At 48.7% G+C, this 20810-nt stretch overlaps 1 protein-coding gene across 4 annotated transcripts in view; it reads right to left on the bottom strand.

Moving 5' to 3' along the window:
• EML1 (EMAP like 1) overlaps positions 1–20810 on the bottom strand; it is a 187538-nt gene that overhangs the window by 28605 nt on the left and 138123 nt on the right. For 3 of the 4 annotated variants that reach the window (XM_006933114.5, XM_045060506.1, XM_023256205.2), the window contains exons 5-10: positions 9817–9845; positions 8864–8920; positions 6333–6462; positions 3483–3632; positions 2195–2264; positions 313–423 (exon numbers count right to left, since the gene is read on the bottom strand). In XM_006933114.5, coding sequence (XP_006933176.1) covers positions 313–423; positions 2195–2264; positions 3483–3632; positions 6333–6462; positions 8864–8920; positions 9817–9845 — 547 coding nt within the window. The remainder of the gene's footprint in view (positions 1–312; positions 424–2194; positions 2265–3482; positions 3633–6332; positions 6463–8863; positions 8921–9816; positions 9846–20810) is intronic. The other variant, XM_023256206.2, reaches the window with a different exon arrangement.

Genomic DNA, 20810 nt, shown 5'->3' with positions numbered 1-20810 from the left:
GTGTGGGAATGACGGAGGCACACTGGGGCCGCCTACCAAGGGGCAGGTGAAATTCAAGGCCAGAGCCGGCAAAAGTGCCCCAAGGAACATGCAGCCGGTGTTGCAGGGCCTCTGCCCATCACGTGTGCGACCCGAGGGGGTGTGTGTGACCTCTGAATGAGGGGACCTGGGACGCGGGACAGTTTCATCACGCAAATCTGTGCACGCACCCAGGCGGCTACGGCGCGTGTTAACCTCCTCCCTCTTCAACCTTGAGCTGATTCTCTCCTCCCTGGGGACGAGGACACCAGTACCCACAGGGCCCATACTTACAGATTTTGAGAACGCGATACAGGTAACGGCTCGGTCAAAAAACCCAACTCCAATGACATGCAGTGTGTTCAGCGTCACAGAATCCCAGATGCGCACGTGTGGGGGCAATTGCTGTTTGGAAGGAAATACAGAGTCGCCCATTGTGATGGTCATAGATTCATCTTTACCTCGAAGCTGCAGGATTACTTCAATTCTGTCCAAACAAAAAGTCTTTTTCTGCATTTGAAGCCTCTGCCTTTTAACATAAATGAAACATTCCCAAATGGCTTCAGGAGATCAGGGCCCCTGTGGCCAACGTGACTTTAGGGGAGGTCCACGAGGTTTTAAGTTTGGAATAGCCAAGTCTTCATAACTGTACCACAGGAGCTGATATTCTGACTGGTACGCCTAGATGCATCTGAGTTTTAAAAGTGAAAAATGACGAGGAACCTGGAGCCTCGTATTCCTTTAAGTCTGTATCATCACTAAGGTATAAATTAGTCTAAATTCAGCAAGACGGTCACCACCCAAGAGTGTTGACAGTTTAACATTCTCGGGCCTCACGGGAGCAAAACAGGCAATCGATCACGATCGCGCGCGGATGACATTTAGAATTGTCACGATTAGTTGCAAACGCTCTCGATTGTGCTCCAACGTGAATGATACTAATTTTTCTCCTTAGAGCCCTGAACAGATTAATCGGGAAAAGGACTGGCATTATACCTAGTTAGTGGACAGAGTGGGCTGAGGCAGTAGGCCAGGCTCTAGCCTTGACTTGGTCTGAGGAGCTGGGCGTCTGCAGACAGTTCACCTGGACTGTTGGCATTGCCCGGCACGTGCACTGAAGGGCGGGCTCAGATGACTATCACGTTTTCCCCGCCTCTAAAGTTCGGATTCAATGTCAAGGCCAGAGACTGAAATACACTATAAATCCACTAGAGGGAAGAGCAAATGCTTTGCTACTCATGTAGAAGACTTTAAAAAGCCGCTTAACATTTTAAAAAAGGATGAAGGCCCTGTGCCATTTATGTGCACTTATGTAATAGTAAACTGATTTCCACTGTTCCTGTGACTTCTTTTTAAGTGCAGAATTTTCAGGGGAAATAGCATAAAGTTCATATTTAAAATACGACGTTATTAAAATATTTTCTGAAAAGTTACGACGTCATTAGAATATTTTCTGAAAATTGGTAGCCAGCATCCGTGCTTTCTGGAAGAAAACGCGCTGGTAAAAATGGAAATACTCCGTGTCATTAGGTTCCTTTCATACACCGTGCAAGTAGAGATCAAAAAAGCTACAGGGGGTGTTGGTTAAGACATGGCAGCAACCACAGACTGCGGCCTAGAAGGAACTGGAAGCCAGTTTCGCACTGTGCTCTATTTGTTAGAGCCCACTAGTTCCCTCCTGATTCCTTAAAATTCCAGGCGAAGTCTTGCTGAGGTGCTTATAAAACTTATGCCCAAACTCTCTGGCAGCCTTTGAGGGTCACGTGCAGACTCGCACTCCGGGGTGACGTCAGGAATTCGGGGCACTTAGGCGGAGGGTGCCTGAAGTCTGCTGAAGAGGCAAAATGCCCCATATCCAAATGCTATTCATTATGACTTTTACTTATTAAATGTGTACTTACTACGTTTGTGTTCGTCAACGTGTGTAAAGAAATATCTTAAGAGTCGCTGAATTCTTAGGCAAGACCAAGGCTGTTTAAAAACTGGCTGAAATTAAGGTGAGTTCGAGGGGTTTTTAAGGTCACTGTAAGAAAATCTGCGATAAAAAAATTCTAATGAAGGGTTAAGAAGCATTCAGCTACTCCATACCTAGGCAGGCTTAGTCATCAGCGCAAGGTTTCCAGATTAGACGGAGTTAACGGTTCGTTATAAAAACACGAAAGATAATGCAACTCACTTTTCCATCCTTAGATGTCCCAGCGACTTGTCCCGTTGCTATCGTGATCCTGTCAGGGTGAACTGCTAGGCTAAAAAGAGGGTATTGATAAAACATCCACGCTTTAAAAGTACGCTTTACTTTTCTCTTGGCCACCTAGAGTCTAGCCAAAACTCTAAATGTAAGAACTATACGGTACCTGACCTCTTACAGAGTCACCAGAGTCTCTGCGCACCCCAATGACCTTGGGCAGTTAGTGCCTATTTCATCCAGCTCTTCTGTCTCGAGAATTTCCAAACGCAAGGAAAAAGCAGCCTTTGCTTGGAAAATACCAACTCTACAACAACCTTGATTAAGTATGTTAAACAGCAAAAATACCTTTAAAAAAGTTTTTTTTTAACGTTTATTTTTTTGAGAGAGAGAGAGAGAGAGAGAGCGTGATCAGGGGAAGGGGCAGAAGAGAGGGAGACACAGATCGGAAGCAGATTCCAGGCGCTGAGCTGTCAGCACAGAGCCTGATGCGGGGCTTGAACCCACGGACTGTGAGGTCGTGACCTGAGCTGAAGTCAGATGTTCAACCGACCGAGCCACCCAGGCGCCCCCAAAATATCATCTTTTACCAAAATATCATCTTTTACAATTGATCAGGGATCTAGGACAAATAGAAATAGGTAAGCCCACCTGCTTTATCACCCATCCTTCCAAAAGCTGTAAGAGGATTATGAATGAATTAAAATGAATGAATTACAGCAAGGCCAGAAACAAACATGGATATTTTTACTTTTATTAAATAAAATGCCTGGGTGGCTCAGTCGGTTGAGCGTCCGACTCCGGCTCAGGTCATGATCTCACCATTTGTGAGTTCGAGCCCCGCGTCGGGCTCTGTGCTGACAGCTCGGAGCCTGGAGCCTGTTTCGGATTCTGGGTCTCCCTCTCTCTTTACCCCTCCCCCGCTTGTGCTCTGTTTTTCTCTCTCTCTCTCCCCAAAATAAACATTAAAAAAAATTTTTTTATATAAAGTCCCACATTAGAATCTATTTGTGTTAAGAAGGACTCCAAACAGGGGTCTATGAGAACTATTTGTTCGGGTGACACGGTTGGTTATGCGGATGTGTTATAAGGACAAAAAAACTAGTCTGTAGTGTCTTAGAGAGATGGGTAGCTAGCAGACCACCGGGTACAGACAACGTGGAACATAAAGAGCTTTTCCAGAAGATCTTATTTCCCCAGAGCTCTTCTCCTCTCTTTAGTTACATCCCAGCCCCGACATCTTTCCGCTGACGCTATTTCTAAAGGGGTGAGGACTCACCACTTCACATCGTCGTTGTGGCCGGCGTAGTGCCTCTGGAGCTGTTCCTCGACGTTGTACAGCACCACCACGGAGGCGATGAAGTACACTGTCTCCCCCGTTGGAAGCAAGTACAGGTTGTTACGACAGTCGCGACCCCGGTACCCATAGCTTTGTGTACGTCAAGATAAACCTGATTTCCTTTAAGACCCGACAAGACACCAGCTTTATTCAACAGGAATGGGCAATAAAATTCCCTAAGACTAATACCATCAATGTCTCTCATTTAAGTAACTTTAAACTGTGGGGCGCCTGGGTGGTTCAGTCGGTGAAGCGGCCGACTTCGGCTCAGGTCATGATCTCACGGTCCGTGAGTTTGAACCCCGCGTCGGGCTCTGTGCTGACAGCTCGGAGCCTGGAGCCTGCTTTGGAATCTGTGTCTCCCTCTCTCTCTGCCCCTCTCCCACTGCCTCTGAAAAATGAATAAGCCTTAAAAAAAAAGATAAATAAATTTTAAGATACTGGTAATTGATTTGTATATACCTTATTGAGTGAATTTTATTTTTATTGTAATCTAGGAGCTAAATCTTTTACTTAAAAAGTTTTTTTATGTTATGAAAGTACTTGTAAAAGGTGCAAAGGACACTCCCACATACCTACGTAAAAGGTGAAAAATGTAGCTCCTCCTTGCCCCAATATCCCCAGCTTCTTGGGGATAATTACCTCAGTTAGGATTTTGGAATGTATACTTCCAAACCTTGAAACCTATTTTGAGAGCAAAACTTCACTTGAATTTGAATATGAAAAAATAATCTAACAAAAGTACCATTTATTTATTTGAAGTAAATTCCACTGTTTCACATCTTTTAAAATACGAACAGAGAGTAGGCCGAAAAAAGTGTGCTTCGAATAATGTTTTCCAGCCGTGATTTACCCTAAAATTTAAACCATTATGGACTTAAAGAAGAATCACTTTAATTATATGTGCCAAAACAGATGTCCTAGTGAATGCTTAGGACGTCTGAATCTGAAAATATAAAGAAGATATTTTGGGAGAGAAACTTAGGTACACATGAGAATTCTAGAAAATTCCCAAAGAATATGATACCATCCTTTCAAATAGTAATTCTTCCAACTGATTACAACAGCATCAGTTTGAACCAACTTCTTAGGGGCGCCTGGGTGGCTGACTCGGTTGAGTGTCTGTCTGACTCTTGATTTCAGCTCAGGTCACGATCTCACAGTTTGTGAGTTCTAGTCCCACTTGGGATTCCCTCTCTCCCTCTCTCTCTGCCCCTACCCCTCTCGTGTTCTCTCTCTCTCAAAGTAGTAAACCTAAAAAAATATTTTAAAAAAATTAAAAAAAAAAATAAACCAACTTCTCAGAATTTATATTTGGGGCTTGGCATTAAACAGGTACTCAATAGAAATTTGTTTGAGGGCGAAGAGAGAATTTTTGTTCTTTGTCTTAAAATCTGCATGGACCGGAAGGTGGCCTCTGCAGAATTCCTTTAGAGTAAAATAAATAAAATAAAATAAAATAAATAAGTAAAACTAAAGTAAAAGTTAAAAAAAAAACCCCAACGCTTCATTCACCCCTTCTCATAGGCTCGATTTCTTTGTCTTTCAGGTTTTTCTCTCTGGAAGCTCATTCACTTTTCTAAATCTCATAGTATGAAGGCTCCAGCAGCTTGATCTCAAGAACGTCAGTCACAGGGCTGACTCATTTCTGAGATTTACATTTGGGTGGGGGAGGCTGTTTCTTTTTCTTAAAGTAGCGTTCTATCTACGCCACATGTGGATTTTCTTTACGCCTGTATCTACTCCGTTCCTTCAGGACTGGGGTATTATTCCCAGTCTGATGTTACTCCTTTAATTAGTGTTGACCTTGCTGTTAGGTTCCCAGGGCTGGCCAGGCCCCCACCTGGTTTCGGGGGGGGGAATGCCTGTCCGTCCTTCCTTCCAGTGTATCACTCTTCGGGTTCAAAAACCTCCTGCCAGCACGGTTTAGTTCAATTTCTGACATTCTCATTTTCATAAGTTCGCAAGTTCAGCATCTTCTTGAGTTTCCATGCTGTTTCCGTGTGCCCCTGCAGAGCTCACTAAGCAGGCGCCAACTAGTGTTACAAATAACCGGCTTTCAATCTCATTAGAATCCTAAACTCTACGCATTTGTGATTATTTTCATTCAGTTTGCTTTTCTCTTAGTGTTTAACTACCTTTATTTGTATAAAGTTTATTTATTTATTTTGAGAGGGAGAGAGAAAGCATGAGTGGGAAGGGGGGGAGGGAGAGAGGGAGAGAGAGGGAGGGGGGAGGGGGGAGAGGGGGGGAGAGGGAGAGAGAGGGAGAGAGAGAGAGAGAGAGAGAGAGAGAGAGAGAGAGAGAGAGAGAGAATATCAATCCCAAACAGACTCGTCGCTGTCAGCGTGGAACTCACAAGCTGTCAGATCGTGACCTGAGCTGAAATCAAGAGTCAGACGCTCAACGGACTGAGCCACCCAGGCAACCAGCCCAGTTTTTAACTACCTTTATTCTGTTGGAAAGATTAAAATTCAAGCCAGAAAGTGAGGCCTTTTCTCACGGCTCTTTAAAAACGAACGAACAAACAAAACCCCAACCATCCAGCCAATCCTATGAACCTTAATATTTTCTTGTCGGGAAATAAATGCATACGTATTTGAGCAAGAACCACCATCTTTCATTCAGGAATGATAGGTCAGTGTCCCCCTAGCCAGCAGCACTCACGGAGCCTATTTGCAAGGACACCGTACGGGGTTCTCACATATGGCCCATTTTGTTAAATCAAAAAAAAAAAAAAAAATTTCAGTGTGGATAGACTGTTTGGCCTCATCGGTGAATAAAGGATACACCCATTCCAGTTTCAGTCTCTTGGTGGGAAGCTCTACCTTTGCTTCCAAATTATAAGAGTCCACTTGATCTCTGGGCAGGTACATGGTAACAGGGCGTCCGCGAAGAAACATTTTTACGTATCCCTCTTCTACAACAAGAACAAAGACATCAGTTAAGACGCCTCTGGGCGCGGTGGATCTGAAAACAAATGTCTATTTCTTTCTCCTCTTAATGTCCCAGGAAAGGGTCTAGCTACTCTTCACGTGATTTCTAATTAACGTGTTGGGGGTGGGGTTGGGGGGGGGGGAAATAACAGAAACCTGAAGTCGCACCATTGAAAACCAAAGTTTTCACCCTGTTTACGCTGGACGTGCTGCTTCCTCAACTACGTGAAATACGTGAGAAATTGTAATAGGGAGGGAAGAGCTAGATTCCATTGTTTTTCCACGAGAGACTCAGTGCTTACACTTGTCTTCGCCATCGCGGGGGGGGGGGGAGGGAAATGCCACCTCGCAAAATTACAACCAATGCAAAAAATCCACTTAGAGTTGTCAGTGATTTCCATGTATATACAATTCCAGTAGCGAAATTCATAAGGCATCTTTCGACACTTAGATCCTTTTGTTATATCGCAATGTAAAAATATACCTTTATGTATCTTATCTGCTGGACACATTTTTCGAGTATAAAGAACACAAAATCAGCAAGAGTGCATGCTGGGGTACACACAAGAAGGAAAACGCTCAAAGATAAGCTTGAAAGAAAACAGAAGGACTAAAGACCCGTTAGGGGGAGATGCTGAGAAACAGAAGCTTCTAGAACAAGCATTTTTATAATAAAATAACTTCTGACGTCTCAAGAAGTCATTACGGGGGCAAAAGTAAAACCCAGTACTACATCAACCTGGGACACGTGCAGTTTTAAAAAAGAAACAAGGTGGGGGTTTCTGCTCGCTTTCAGGATATAATGTCCAAGGAAAATGTCCTGTGAGTTCCTGACGAATTCGGTTAGAACTCACTGCCGATCCCAGGACCAGGCCTCCACGGCATTTAAACTGGGTCGCTCCAGCCATAGCGGCACATTAACTCGAGAGAAGAAACACCGGCGGAGGGGACATCGGTGAGGAAAAGTCACGAGATAACTATGGTGCCGTGAGCACCACATTTACAAGTCACTTTTGTAAATCTTGCTCCTAAGGACCCTCAAATGCCGCATGCGAGCCCCCCGCACACTAAGAGGCCGTCCCAGCTTTATGTTAGTGCACACGTGCATGTCAGGCCTCACATGCGTGTGATGCATTCTTCACGCCACATATTAAGTCTGACTTTTAAGTAAGGGGCAATACACGCTCAGCCTGCAGACGGCGTGCCAGGCGCTCTGTTCCGTGGGCGCTCCATGAGGATGCCGCCACAGGGTCCGTCCTCCCCAGATCCGCCGGGACCAGCCGAGCAGAGGTCCTGGTACCCGAGGCTGTCTTGTCACTGCCCCTCCCCGGGCATTTTATATTCTGCAGCCAAACCCGTCGAGGCCCCAAGTGGATTCCACCAAGTCCTTCCTCCACGCAATGTCCTTTGCCCGCCCTCTTACCTGCTGGATCCAAACGTCTAGCATCCTGCCTGCTCTCCCCTAAGTGGCCGCACCGGCCTTGAGCGCCCCACCTGGACCCTCCTGTCTGGCCGGAAGTGTCTCCACCGCCCTACACATCTACCCAGCTCCGGGCCCCGGCTCCCCCCCTCGCCCCAAACCTCTTCTCTTCTTTAGTCCCTCCCCCTAATCTGGGCTCATCGGACGGTGTGGCCGCCACACCGGCAGGACCTAGGAGCGCCCGGCAGAGGACAGAAGGGAGAAGAAAGCAGATGCCAGCAAAGCACAGAGCTGAGGACAAGCGGTTCCCTCAACTGTCTTTGTACGCGAGGAGGCACAGAACGTGGATGGGTAACAAAGAGGCTATGACGCCATCTCCGCAGCACGGCAGAGCCCTCCGTGGCTGTAATAATCAGTGTGTGTGAAACACTGAGCGCACCGTAGCCGCGTGCTGGTTAAATCCTCGGGACCGAGGCTTACTTATCGCACGATGCTAAACCACTGAACGAGGCCCCCCCAAAAGCCCTGAATTTTGCCTTGGCATTGCTTTGCCCTGGCAATTTGGGCATTCTATGTCTAAGATCGAAACACAGCCAGGGAAGGCAATGGGATTTTCCAGGCAGGTGAGGACCACAGCACGCAGCCGCCCACCGGAAGGTGCGGAGCGAGAGGCCAGCCGCAGCGGGACATCCAGGGCCACCCTATAGCTCTCTTAGGGTTTCTACGAATCCTTCAGAGTTCCTGCAAAACCAGCCGGTAACCAAGCCAGATCGAATGTACAGCTACTTATCAAAACCCATCCAAGTAAAGGCGCAGGACTGCTGTTTAACTTCAGGTGCAGTGGCTTGTGTGATAGACACGTTTTCGTACGAGGAGAGTATCTGCTTGGCCGTACGGAAAAGGGTTCTGCAGCCTGGGTAGCAGCTTTGTTGAGAGAGCTGTGAGATTTCAGAAATGCCGCCTACCTTTGCAGTGTATCACCCGGCGTTTCCCTTGTGATTTCGGAGACAGGGACAGAAGCGCTAGATGAAGAGATAGCGAGAACTGCAGGAGGGACCTGGGGCAGCTAGCTCTTGGGGGGGGGTGGCCCCCCGCCCCTGCAGAGGAGCCTGTGGGGGGCTCAGGACCTGGCTCCACAGGCATAGGGCGATTATAGTTTTCAGCGCGTGATTTCATGCTTCCCGAACAGGAAACGAATCCTAAATAAAGCACATGCCGCTACCTACGGGGGGCTGACTTTTACATCAGTTCCAGTTCGGAATCGAAGGGGGGAAAACCCAAAGTTAAAATGAGACGGGTTTGTTTAACGGGTGACATACCCGTCAACGATTTTGCATTTTCGATGCGCTTTTGAAGAAGGTTAATATCCTAACAATAGCATCTACCTTACTATAAAACGGGTTCACAAAAAGAAAAAAGAAAAGGTATATGGAAAGGTACATCATGAACTATTAGTTTGCAGTTTAGGAGACTGAAGGCAGAAAGAGAGAGTAAAAAAAAAAAAAAAAAGCTCCTTTTGGACAAAGTGATCACTTAACGCATCAGAGAGCTTTCCTATCAGAGGTGTTGCCTCGGGAGCCCCAGGGGAGAGGGAGGAACAAGAAAGGCCACACACGATCTTCAACCTAGAAGTTCGGCTTTCACACGTGTGGTGGCGCCTCACTCTTCCTCCTTGTTGACGCATCTTGAATCGGTCTTCAAGGGGGTAAGGGAAAGGGTCTAGTCTTTGCGACCAAGTCACAGGCCGTGCCTGGGATCTGAGCCCCGACCCGTGGGCACGGGCTTCCTGGGCCTCAGCCTGTCAGCCCCGCCACGCAGACTCCGCACGTGACAAGAGGCCCCCGGAACCGCTCCGCGTGCGTCCCCCAAGTCCTGAGGGGACCGAGGGGCACGCGCACAAAAGTTGAACGGGACTTACCTGCGCTGAAGACGGGCTCCTTGGGTTTGCTGCGGAGACAAAACAGAAACAGGGTTTAGAGGGAGGCTGGTGTGGCCGGTGCTTAACCTCATTCACGAAAGACCCCCCAGCTCACCGGTGGCAGCACAGGCCGGTCACACTGACGCTGTGCCGGTGATTCTCGCTAACGAGAGAAACAAAACCACGCAACTGCAGAGAGGGACAAATGTACGTGAGAACGTCTAAAACCAGGTGCAAGAGATTGTGACCCCCGCTTTGCCGCCACAACTGAGCTGTTTACGAGCGCAGGTGAGTGTCTGCGGCAGGAAAACGTGCTTGGTCGGGATGCGAACGGCCACGTCTACACACGCAAAGGTTTGCTCTTCTCACGGATGATTGAAAGCACTTATTTAAAACCAGAAAGTTCCTGACGTAGGACTTGCTGACACACCCAGCTCCTGGCAGGGTAGCTACTGTGAGAAGGAAAAGAGGGAAAACATAAGGAATATCGGGGCCGCGGCCGTCTCATCAGTGTTGTGGGGGCCCCACCGCGGATTTCTGCCGGGCTGGGACCACCCCACGACTGCACCCGGGAAACCAAATCCCCAGAGCATTCACGGTCACGCTGCCGACGGACTAGGGACAGCCCCAGGGGCAGGCTTCCCCGGGATGAGCTGGCATGAGCAGCAGAGCATGCGACCACTTCCCAGGACAAGCACCTGCCGGAAGAGGTCACCACCTGCCTGCCAGACAAGGGAAGGGACCCTCAGGCAGGGCAGGAAGTGTCTCCCGTTCAACCCAGGTCTGCGAGACTCCGGTGTCTACACCATCTGCCCCGTATGCCCTGCTTCCTGGATTTGCCTCCTGCTTTAAGACATGGAACAAGACCGACCACGTAAACGAAACCCGCCCCCGAGAGAGCCACAGAGGCACACAGGTTGGTGTGTGTGCGTAGTTTCCAAAAAGTACCTGAGCAGATATAGTCCCGATGTTACATTTCTCCTCCAGTTTTTTCTTGAAATACATTCAGAAACACCACCAGTAAGAATCAGCCTTAACCCCAGCATATAATAAATAATATTATCAATACATTGGACTTCCAGATAATTTGATGCCGTACCAGGGGGTAAACTCCTGACCGATGCTTTGGAAGTGCTCGGCAGTCAGTTCAAGTGTGCTTTACGTAGTTGGGGCTGTTGCGGGCTTAGTTTTCGGGACTCTCGCCTTTGGTCATCGAAAACTACTCTGAGAGGGGCGCCTGGGGGGCTCAGTCGGTTAAGCGTCTGACTCTTGATTTCAGCTCAGGTCACGATCTCACAGTTCGTGAGTTCGAGCCGTATGTCGGGCTCTGCACGGACAGCGTGGAGCCTGCCTGGGATTCTCTCTCTCCCTCTCTGCCCCTCCCATGCATATTCTCTCTCTCTCTCTCTCTCTCTCTCTCAATAAACTTAAAAGAAAAAATTTTTAAATAAAAGATATTAAAAAAAAAAACTTACTCTGAAAGCATGACACAAAACTCAAAGTGCCACACTGGCCTCGAGGCCCTAGTGCCATCTCTCCTGACAATTTTATTTCTTTGTCTGCATCTCTCTCTGCTGTCCCCTGGTCCACGAGTCTAGCTGCCCCATCGCTGGTGTCCCTCCCACGTGCCCGGAGCTCCTGTGACAGGTGACTGGCCTGGCTTCCCCCCCTCCTGGACACCGTCCCACGGCCCCTGTGTTGTCCGTGCTCCAAGCCGCTTCCCAGGGAGGCCTCTGAGGCTCTGCAACGTCCTGGGGTCCTCCCGACACACCCTGTGCCCCAGCCAGTGGCAGTTCTCTGCACGGCTCCCAGCAGCCCTCTCATGCTGTTCCTCCCTCACCCAGTGGCGGGTAAACGCAGTCAGGGCGGGGGTCTCTGCTCTGCTTGCTGCTGTGACGGCAAGGCTGGGGGCAGGGGGTGGGTGGTGCAGGGCTCCCCGGACTCTCCCAGTGGGTCCTCAGACTTGACCATGGGCTCTCTGTCAGCTCTCCTGTCCCTCCTTCAGGGGTAACCGTTCTTGCAGGCACCTGGTCCACAGGGTAGATGATTTCTCTTGGTTCCCCTGCCCTGCCCTCGTACGACAGCAGCTGATGTGCCTGTGTTTCAGAGGGGATGTCTTCCTTCCTGCACTCCGGACCTGCTCCTGATCTGTCACGAGCTCACTGAAGGTCTGCAGAAAGGGGTGCGTGCGTGCGTACGTGTGTGTGTGCACGCACGTGTGTGTGTGAAGCGCCCCCTGTGCATGGGGCTTGTAAAAATTCCAAACGACCACGACAGTCCACACCCGGCTGAATTATTCTGTGAGCTTTCGGCTGCTTTCTTTTGACGTGATCCCCGACGGCCCCTCTCCTCTGCAGCTCAGCCCAGGATAAAAGCAGCCGTGGACCCGTCTCTCCTAAGACAGGCTCGTTGCCGTGTGGGTTTTAGTTCATCACATTACTTTGTGACCTCAGCTCCACGGTGGGTTTAAAATAGCCACGCTTCTGTCGATCACCGGCTTGTTCTCGCTGTCAGAGCGGGAGTGACAGTCCTGTGATCATCTAAGCGGAAACATAGGTCTTAACTCCGACTTTCACATATGATGCGAGTCACGAGCAGGGTGAGGACACGGGAGGAAGGGCCAAAGCAGAAGACGGCAGCACAAGCCTACCGGCTACAGGAACACAATGACGGGGAAGCCAGGTAGGGAATCAGAAGACACGAGAGCCATCTTTCCGTCATGACTTTAATCACAGAAGTGGAAAGACACAAAAGCCCCAAATGCAGGAACAAGCAATCCAGAACCTTCCCTGGAGATTGAGAAGAACAATTATGAACTATGTTCCTCTTAGAAAGAGCGATCTGTAGGGCAGTTCGAGTTCCAGACACAGGGAGGCCCGTGGACTCCTGAGGCCAGGCTTGTGACATTACAGGAAGAATCAAAGATCTATCTATTAGGGGCGCCTGGGTGGCTCCGTCGGTTAAGCGTCCGCCTTCAGCTCAGGTCGTGATCTCACGGTCCGTGGGTTCAAGCCCTGCGTCGGGCTCTGTGCTGACAGCTCGGAGCCTGGAGCCTCCTTCGGATTCTGTGTCTCCCCCTCTCTCTGCCCCTCCCCTGCTCATGCTCTGTCTCTCTCTGTCCCAAAAATAAATAAAAACTTAAAACAAAAAAGATCTATCTATTAAAACACTAGAAAAGGCAGTGTGGGTGTGAACAGCTGAGGGTCATGGAGAAAGGCACCGTTCTCACCTTGTGCTCTGAACTGCGCATCACATTTTGGGCATATTGTATTTAGAAAGGATGCTATTGCTGTGTCCCATTCCTTGAGAAAGCTACATTTTTTCCCCCACTTTTATAGAAGGCTACATTTTTCTTATATTCTTTTTTAAATGTTTACTTATTTTTTAGAGAGAGAGAGAGAGAGAGAGAGAGGCAGAGGGAAAGGGAGAGAGAGAGAATCTCAAGCAGGTTCTGCACTGTCAGCACAGAGCCCGATGTGGGGCTTGAACTCATAAACCACGAGATCATGACCTGAACCAAAATCAAGAGTCGGACACTCGGCCGACTGAGCCACCCAGGTGCCCCAGCAAGCTACATTTTTAAAGCAAAAAAAAAATACTGTCTTTACTCTTGAATCCATTATTCCTGCCTCTGCACCACCACCTTTCTTAAAAATTTTTTTTTCAATGTTTTTTATTTATTTTTGGGACAGAGAGAGACAGAGCATGAACAGGGAAGGGGCAGAGAGAGAGGGAGACACAGAATCGGAAACAGGCTCCAGGCTCCGAGCCATCAGCCCAGAGCCCGACGCGGGGCTCGAACTCACGGACCGCGAGATCGTGACCTGGCTGAAGTCGGACGCTTAACCGACTGCGCCACCCAGGCGCCCCACCACCAACAGCAACACAGTGCCAGGGAAACATCCACTCGTGGGTGCAAAACTTTTAAGCACAAACCTCTGGAGCAGCAGTAACAGAGGGGCAAACCCGTAGAGGGTGTTACGACAGCCGTGATGCAGGATTAAAGATGCTGCGGCCTCCGCTCAAAATCTCTCAACCGGAGCCACACGCTGAACACCTGCCCTTTCCAGAACTCACTGCCAGGAGATTGAAAGGGGACCCTGGGAACCCGACACTGCTGAAAACGGGCCCGGGCTGCAAGTTCACTTGGTACGGGAGGAGACCGCCGCCCCAGGGCCGCGTAGTTGGTCTCTGATCACCTGTTCCTTAGCGTGAGCTAAGTGGAAAAACGTGAGTGGGTGACGTTAACGCTCCCTGCACAGCCACGGTGTGGTTCCGTAGGGGGAGGCGTGAGGCTTCACGCATCCCTGTCCCCGTGGGGAGCTGACACAGATGCCCCCCACCTCCCCCGGGAAGCCCACGAGAGACATCAGCCCAGCGGAGAGGAAGGGTTTCCCCTCTGGTGAGCAGACCCTCATCTCTTGGCTAATCTGCCCTTGGCAGTGGCCAATACCTCCCGAGTGAACGGTGTCACGGTCGGGTATGGTTTTTACTGCTCTGTTCTGGCAGGATGACTTGCGGAAAGACTCTGGCTGTGTGTTTCCTTGAGCTGGCTGGCTCGGGAGACCTTCTCAAGGGTTCTCATAAGGAAGCGGTACCTGGGGACTCACGGAGGATGCGAGGCAGCCGGGAGCCTGTGCCAGACCGGCGGCTGGATCTGGGGGCAGCAAGAGAAAATCAAACAGTTGAGCTGAGGAAAAGCCCCCACCCTGAGCCGTGAGCTCACAACCATGCAGCGGCTACGACCACCTGAGTCTACATCGCATGTTATTAACTCCCCGATAACGCTCACCGGGGACTCTGGGCGCAGGGTGGTCTCCTAGTGGCTGTTTTTTCTTTTCATCTGCTAACGCTCACCTCGCCACACGGCAGGCTGGGTGTGTATGGGGAGGGGAGTCGGGCAGGGGCTCAGACTCCGATTTAACGGCACTCCCTGCGCTGTGCCCACCTCTGTAGTGGGATCTGCACTCGGAACTTCCGCACCTGCCCACCTGTTACCTAATTTACCCCACGTGCCTGAAAGGGGGCTCAGGAGCCCAGGTCCTGCATGCTGCGGATCTGACACATGGGGGACGCGTGTAACAGGGACCCCTGGGTGACCAGGATTAGAGCACAGCCAACAGGGGTCAATGCTGTTTGAGCAGAGATACTTGCCTTCGAAAATGATTTACGAGGCTCGATCAGAAAGGACACGACTCCAAAGTGAAACATGTTATCTCCCTGACATTTGTTCACCTATAAAAATCGAAGCTCTTGCCATACGTACCAGGACTCCTTTTGAAACGATCTCACTTGATGAAATAATATTCCCGCTGGCAACCAAAATACTTTACTATGTAAGTAATGATTCTCTACATAAATGCCCTTAAGCAGCTTTCTACTAGAAATGGGGTCATGGAGGAAACATCTCAAAGAGTTTGGAAGTCACTGGAGACCCTACTTGGGGACAAAGACTGCTTCATAGACATTTCCAGCCAACACCTCCAGCTCAGTGTGGCAGAACCTGCCCAGATTTTGAAGTCAGCTGGGTCTGTGTTCGGATTGGGTAAGTCGCTCTACCTCCACGTCTTAGTTTCTTTCACCTACAAAATGGGACTAAAACCACTGTAAGGTCCAGGGTGTTGGCAAGATCAAACTGCGCATGTAATGGAGTGCCCAATACGCGGTTTTCACTTCTATCACTCCCCTCTTGCTCCCAACATTGCTGACGAGAACCTACATGTAACCTCCAGGCCCCCTGCCTACCAGCCTCAAAACTAAAATATAAAGAATGTGAACACTTATTATTTTAACATGTGTTAAAAGATAAATGACCCCATGGCTCGGGGACTGAACAACCCTTTCAGTAAAGCGAAGATGCTTAACTTAAGACACCTAATTTCCAGGGCAAAATGTTTCAGAATCTGAAGGGTGGTGTTAAAATCATCTACCAATAGGTGGTGCTGTTTACATAGTTCTTAAATGACTGGTTTTTTTTGTTGTTGTTTTGTTTTGTTTTGTTTTAAATTAAATATATATTCTTTCATTCACTCCACAAACATTTACTGAGCAGTTACTGTGTGCCAGGCCCTGTGCAAAGAGTTAGGGATACAAAGAATAATAAACAACAGCTTCTGCCTTCCCGAAGCTTAAGGGAGGGCAAGGGGTATGTATGGGCATGGGGCGAATGGGGAGGGAGTTACAGGTATAGAGAAAGATAACCAGCAGGTGCAAAGCAATCTGAAAGGCAACGGACTCAGACCCAAGGGCCAGGCCAAGCTTCCCAGAGAAAGGGGTGTCCTGAGCTGGGTCCTGAAGGATCAGCTAGAGTTCCTCCAAATATATCCAACCACCCACCGCCACCAAATCTCCAGACACATACACATGTCACTCAGGAGAAGGAAAAACCCTCCACTTAATAAGTGCTAGAAGGGGGCGCCTGGGTGGCGCAGTCGGTTAAGCGTCCGACTTCAGCCAGGTCACGATCTCGCGGTCCGGGAGTTCGAGCCCCGCGTCGGGCTCTGGGCTGATGGCTCGGAGCCTGGAGCCTGTTTCCGATTCTGTGTCTCCCTCTCTCTCTGCCCCTCCCCCGTTCATGCTCTGTCTCTCTCTGTCCCAAAAATAAATAAACGTTGAAAAAAAAATTAAAAAAAAAAAATAAGTGCTAGAAGGTGTAATTGATTAAGCTCTGCATTTGCTTGTGTGGGGCGTTCTTTCTTTCCTTTTTTTTTCCTTTTCGTATCTGTGTTTTATTTTATAATACAATAAAGCTTTTTCTCCATATGCTATCTTCTTACTGAGATTTGCATTTCTTTAATTAAGAGTGGGTCTGATTATCTTTTCTTTAGTCAGTTGGCTATTTGTACTTCCTTCTCAGCAAACTGCCTGTTCAAATCCTCTGCCCGTTTTTCTAGTGAGCTGATTGTCTTTTTTCTGTTTGTGTTGAGTCCTTTGGAAACTAGGAAACTGGCCCTTTTCAGTTGAATGTGTCGTTGACGTTTGTGGAGGGAATGGGTCTGTGTGTGTGCCGGGCCTTTCCACGTCCCACTTTGCCTTACACTGTGTTCTGTGCACCGTACGTGCTCAATAACTTAGGCAGTGCTGTGGGAGGGAAGGGGTAAGGTGATACAAAATTGTTCAGGATTTCTGATTCCTTCCTCCCTTTTCAGGTCAGGGTGAGGGTGGCAACGGGAGTTGGGGAATTCCAGAACGTCCCAAAGAAGAGGGGCACTGCCAGGGCGAGCAGGCACACCGACATCAGCTCCAACACTTGGGGTAGAAGGTAATCATCACGGCCACCGTGGATGGAGTGCCAACAGCAGGCAAGCTCCGTGCTGAGGGTTCTTGCAAACATCTGGGCATTGTTCTAGATGTCGGGCTGGCCTGACTGGATCAGAAAAACCTTGCTGGCACCTGATGTCCAACTGAAGTATATTTGCCTAGCTAAATAATGATCCGCCTCTGAAGTTACACTGTCAGAGTATGTTTCCTGCCACAAAAACATGGCTATGAAGCAAATGAAAAAGAAGGTGACAAATGTATTTAAATGATACACCAGACACACAGTACCCTAGAAGTAAAGTCTAGATGGAAACGGAATAAAACGTTAGCTCTGAGGTCTCTAAGTAGTGAGATTTTCACTTCTTTTTTGGACATCTGGATTTCCTAAGACACATATGCTACTTGTGTAATAAGTAAATTATCTCAAAGAAAAAAAAATCTTGCTGGGGACAAGCGAGAGCCGGTATTAGCCATGACTACCAGGGCACAAGAGAGGCTGGGGGGCCAGCACATGGGGGGCCAGAAACCCAGGCTGAGGATTAAGCTCCAGATTGCACTATCAGTGATGGTGAAATAAAAGAACAAATCTGAGCCTTGAGGACCTCAAGGTGTCACTGAAAAGACTATTTCGTGGAATGTTACAGCTTCGGGACGGACAGAGCTCAGAGTCTCCAGCTCAGGGTTCTGGACCCTATAAAATGGCTGGCACAGATGTTGAGGTTGTTCAATACAAAAGAGCATCTAAGGGGATACTTTCACATCTTTCTTATTTTGAAGCGTCCCCTCCCCCCACATTTGTTGACTCTAAAATGCAGGGTTTTTTTTTAACGTTTTATTTATTTTTGAGACAGGGGGAGACAGAGCATGAACAGGGAAGGGTCAGAGAGAGGGAGACACAGAATCTGAAACAGGCTCCAGGCTCCGAGCTGTCAGCACAGAGCCCGATGCGGGGCTCGAACTCACGGACTGCGAGATCACAACCTGAGCCGAAGTCAGACGCTTAACCGACTGAGCCACCCAGGCGCCCCTAAAATGCAGGGTTTAAATGTGTGTTCTGATGAGGTTTCCAGCAGGTGGCTGAAACATTTCCTGTTCTAACAAAATAACTCCTTTACGACAACTTTTTGCTGGGAACGAAGTGTCTTATTTACAAAGCTGATATATGTCAGTCCAGTCAGAATTACAAAGGGGGGGGCAGTTTTCTAACTGAAACACTTAATCAGTCTGGCAACATCCAACATAAATTGCATTCTAAGTAGTAGCTGTTTCTCGGATACAAAATACTTTTTTTTAATAAAAAAAAAATTCCCTATTGCCTTAGTACACTGGTTACATTAGATAGCACAGGTCATTCATGAGAATGTTACTGTTGATTTCCTATTTAAATTTAATAAGTACTTCACTATGACACAAAATCACTATATAATTGTTAATATTTATCATGAACAATACGTGAAATAAATATCACATTGCCATATGTTGCTTTTGTTCTTATAGAAGTTTGCCAGCACACAGATTAAGTGCTGTTAAAAATTTGTGGTTTCAGGGGCACCTGGGTGGCTCGGTCAGTTTAACGTCCGACTTGGTTCAGGTTATGATCTCGTGGTACGTGAGTCTCAGCCCCACATCAGGCTTTGTGCTGACAGCTCGGAGCCTGGAGCCTGCTTCAGATCCTGTGTCTCCCTTTCTCTCTGCCCCTCCCCTGCTTGTGCTCTCTCTCTCTCAAAAATAAATGAACATTAAAAAAATTTTGTGTTTTGATACAAGCAAAGTATTCTAAAACATCAAACATTCTGGGGTGTCTGGGTGGCTTAGTCGGTTGAGCGTCTGACTTCAGCTCAGGTCATGATCTCACAGTTTGTGGGTTCGAGCCCCGTGTCAGGCTCTGTGCCGACAGCTCGGAGCCCGGAGCCTGCTTCGGATTCTGCGTCTCCCTCTCTCTCTGCCCCTCCCCCGCTCACACTCTGTCTCTCAAAAATGAATACACATGTAAAAAAATTTAAAAAATAATAAGATGTTAAACATTCAAAGAGAAAAGTCCCCAATGTCACAAGAATGACTGTCAAATCCAGCGACCATTTCCAAAGAAGATGAGAAGCCGGCAGAAGAGGACTGCAACCCACAAAAGAACACAGTTTCTATTTTCATAGATATTTTTAAGTACATTAGTCTATTTTAGAAGAGGTGAATGCCGAAGATCTCAAAACCACTATCGTTTTATGTTCAACATTAAGGTTCGTGCGATATGCATGGAGGAGCTTACGGCTGCTGTAATTGTTACTGAGAAATCTGTATGCCGAGGTGGAACTGTTTTCCTTGAGTAAGAGGCGGCTTTTTCTAATTTTCGCGCAAGTGCCACATGCTCTGAAGACAGCGCTGCATATGGCGTGCGGTAATGGGAGATCTGGAGCCAGTCTGTTTCACACAAGTCACGGCACCGGCGTGCGTGCGGGACGTCCTCCTTCCACAAACAGGACCCAACCGAAGCCGCCCCCCCCCCCCCCCCCCCCCCCGCTCTGCCTCTCCGTCGCTAGCATCCTGGCGAGCCCGCCTGGCTCATCCTGATGCCACGTGCACAACTGCGAAGCCGTGTGATACTTAGCGCTCCCCCCCCGCCCCGCCCCCGAGCGCTTCTAGATCTTGCCAGAACCCGGGTTGTGCTCGCAGGACCGCATCGCTCGCGTGAACACCATGCAACGCGTGTCAGACCAGAGAAAAGATGAATCGCTTTCTCTTACGAGCCCTTATCTTACGAGCCAGGGAATAAAAGCTCAGCATTTTGGAAAGCCTCGTAAATGGTTTTCCTCTGCCTGGCGCAGGTCTCACTTTGTAACAGCTGCCACGACACGAGGCCCGTGACTGAGTGCCAAGCCTCGTGCTGAGTGCTTTCCCACCAGTCAGCTCATTGATAAGATGGGAGGCAATTAGGGATGTACTAATCCCTAAGGCACCGCGGCAAAAGCGGAGGCTCGAAGGCGTCACGCGGCAGAACTGGTCGACGAACCCAGACCTTCCTCTTACTCCAGAGACCCCGTGTCCTTTCCGCCTTGTCTTGCTGCCCCCGGTAGCCAAGGAAGACGAGCTCTGGAAATGTAAGCTAGCATCCGGGAACCACAGACCAATATCAGAGCAACGAGCCAGAGATGTTACTATCTTCGACCACTGAGTACCACGGTGTTTCGAAGGGGGTTATGTGAGGGCCACCTTTCTATACCTTTCTCTGCACGCTTTAAGTCCCAGAGTCCAGGCATCGGTCAACGAGACGCGACCTCTGCTTTGATGCCGGGTCGAGGCAGCTCAAGGGTGGGGCTGCTCAGGCGGGAAGGGAGGAGGAGAAGGAAGGAGAGGGTCAGGCAGAGGCTGAGTCACCAACTTGACCTTCAGTGCGATTGCTTCTTAGCTGTTTCTTTCTGTCTGAGTTACTGCGCTAATATTTCTACGGGCCCCTGAAGGTATCTGCCAGGACAAGCAATTCCCTAAGAGAAGGCAAGAACTTTCTTTCTGAAACTCCTCAGGTGTGTGGGAGCAACTCAACCAGCTCGGGGCTACGTGGGCCTCAACTACTCCTGGGTCTTAATGAGGCACGGGGCTTATTTTTAAATGGACATGTTTAGTTGCTTGAATTATTTTTAGAAAATGATCGGTGGATTTTCCTGGCCCCTCATTTCTAAGTCGAAGTCTCCTGCTGTGGCATTAAAAACAAAACAAAACAAAACAAAACACACACACACACA

Source organism: Felis catus, chromosome B3, assembly GCF_018350175.1.
Source record: "Felis catus isolate Fca126 chromosome B3, F.catus_Fca126_mat1.0, whole genome shotgun sequence".
NCBI classification, from domain to species: domain Eukaryota; kingdom Metazoa; phylum Chordata; class Mammalia; order Carnivora; family Felidae; genus Felis; species Felis catus.
This window is presented reverse-complemented; position numbering and strand designations above follow the sequence as displayed.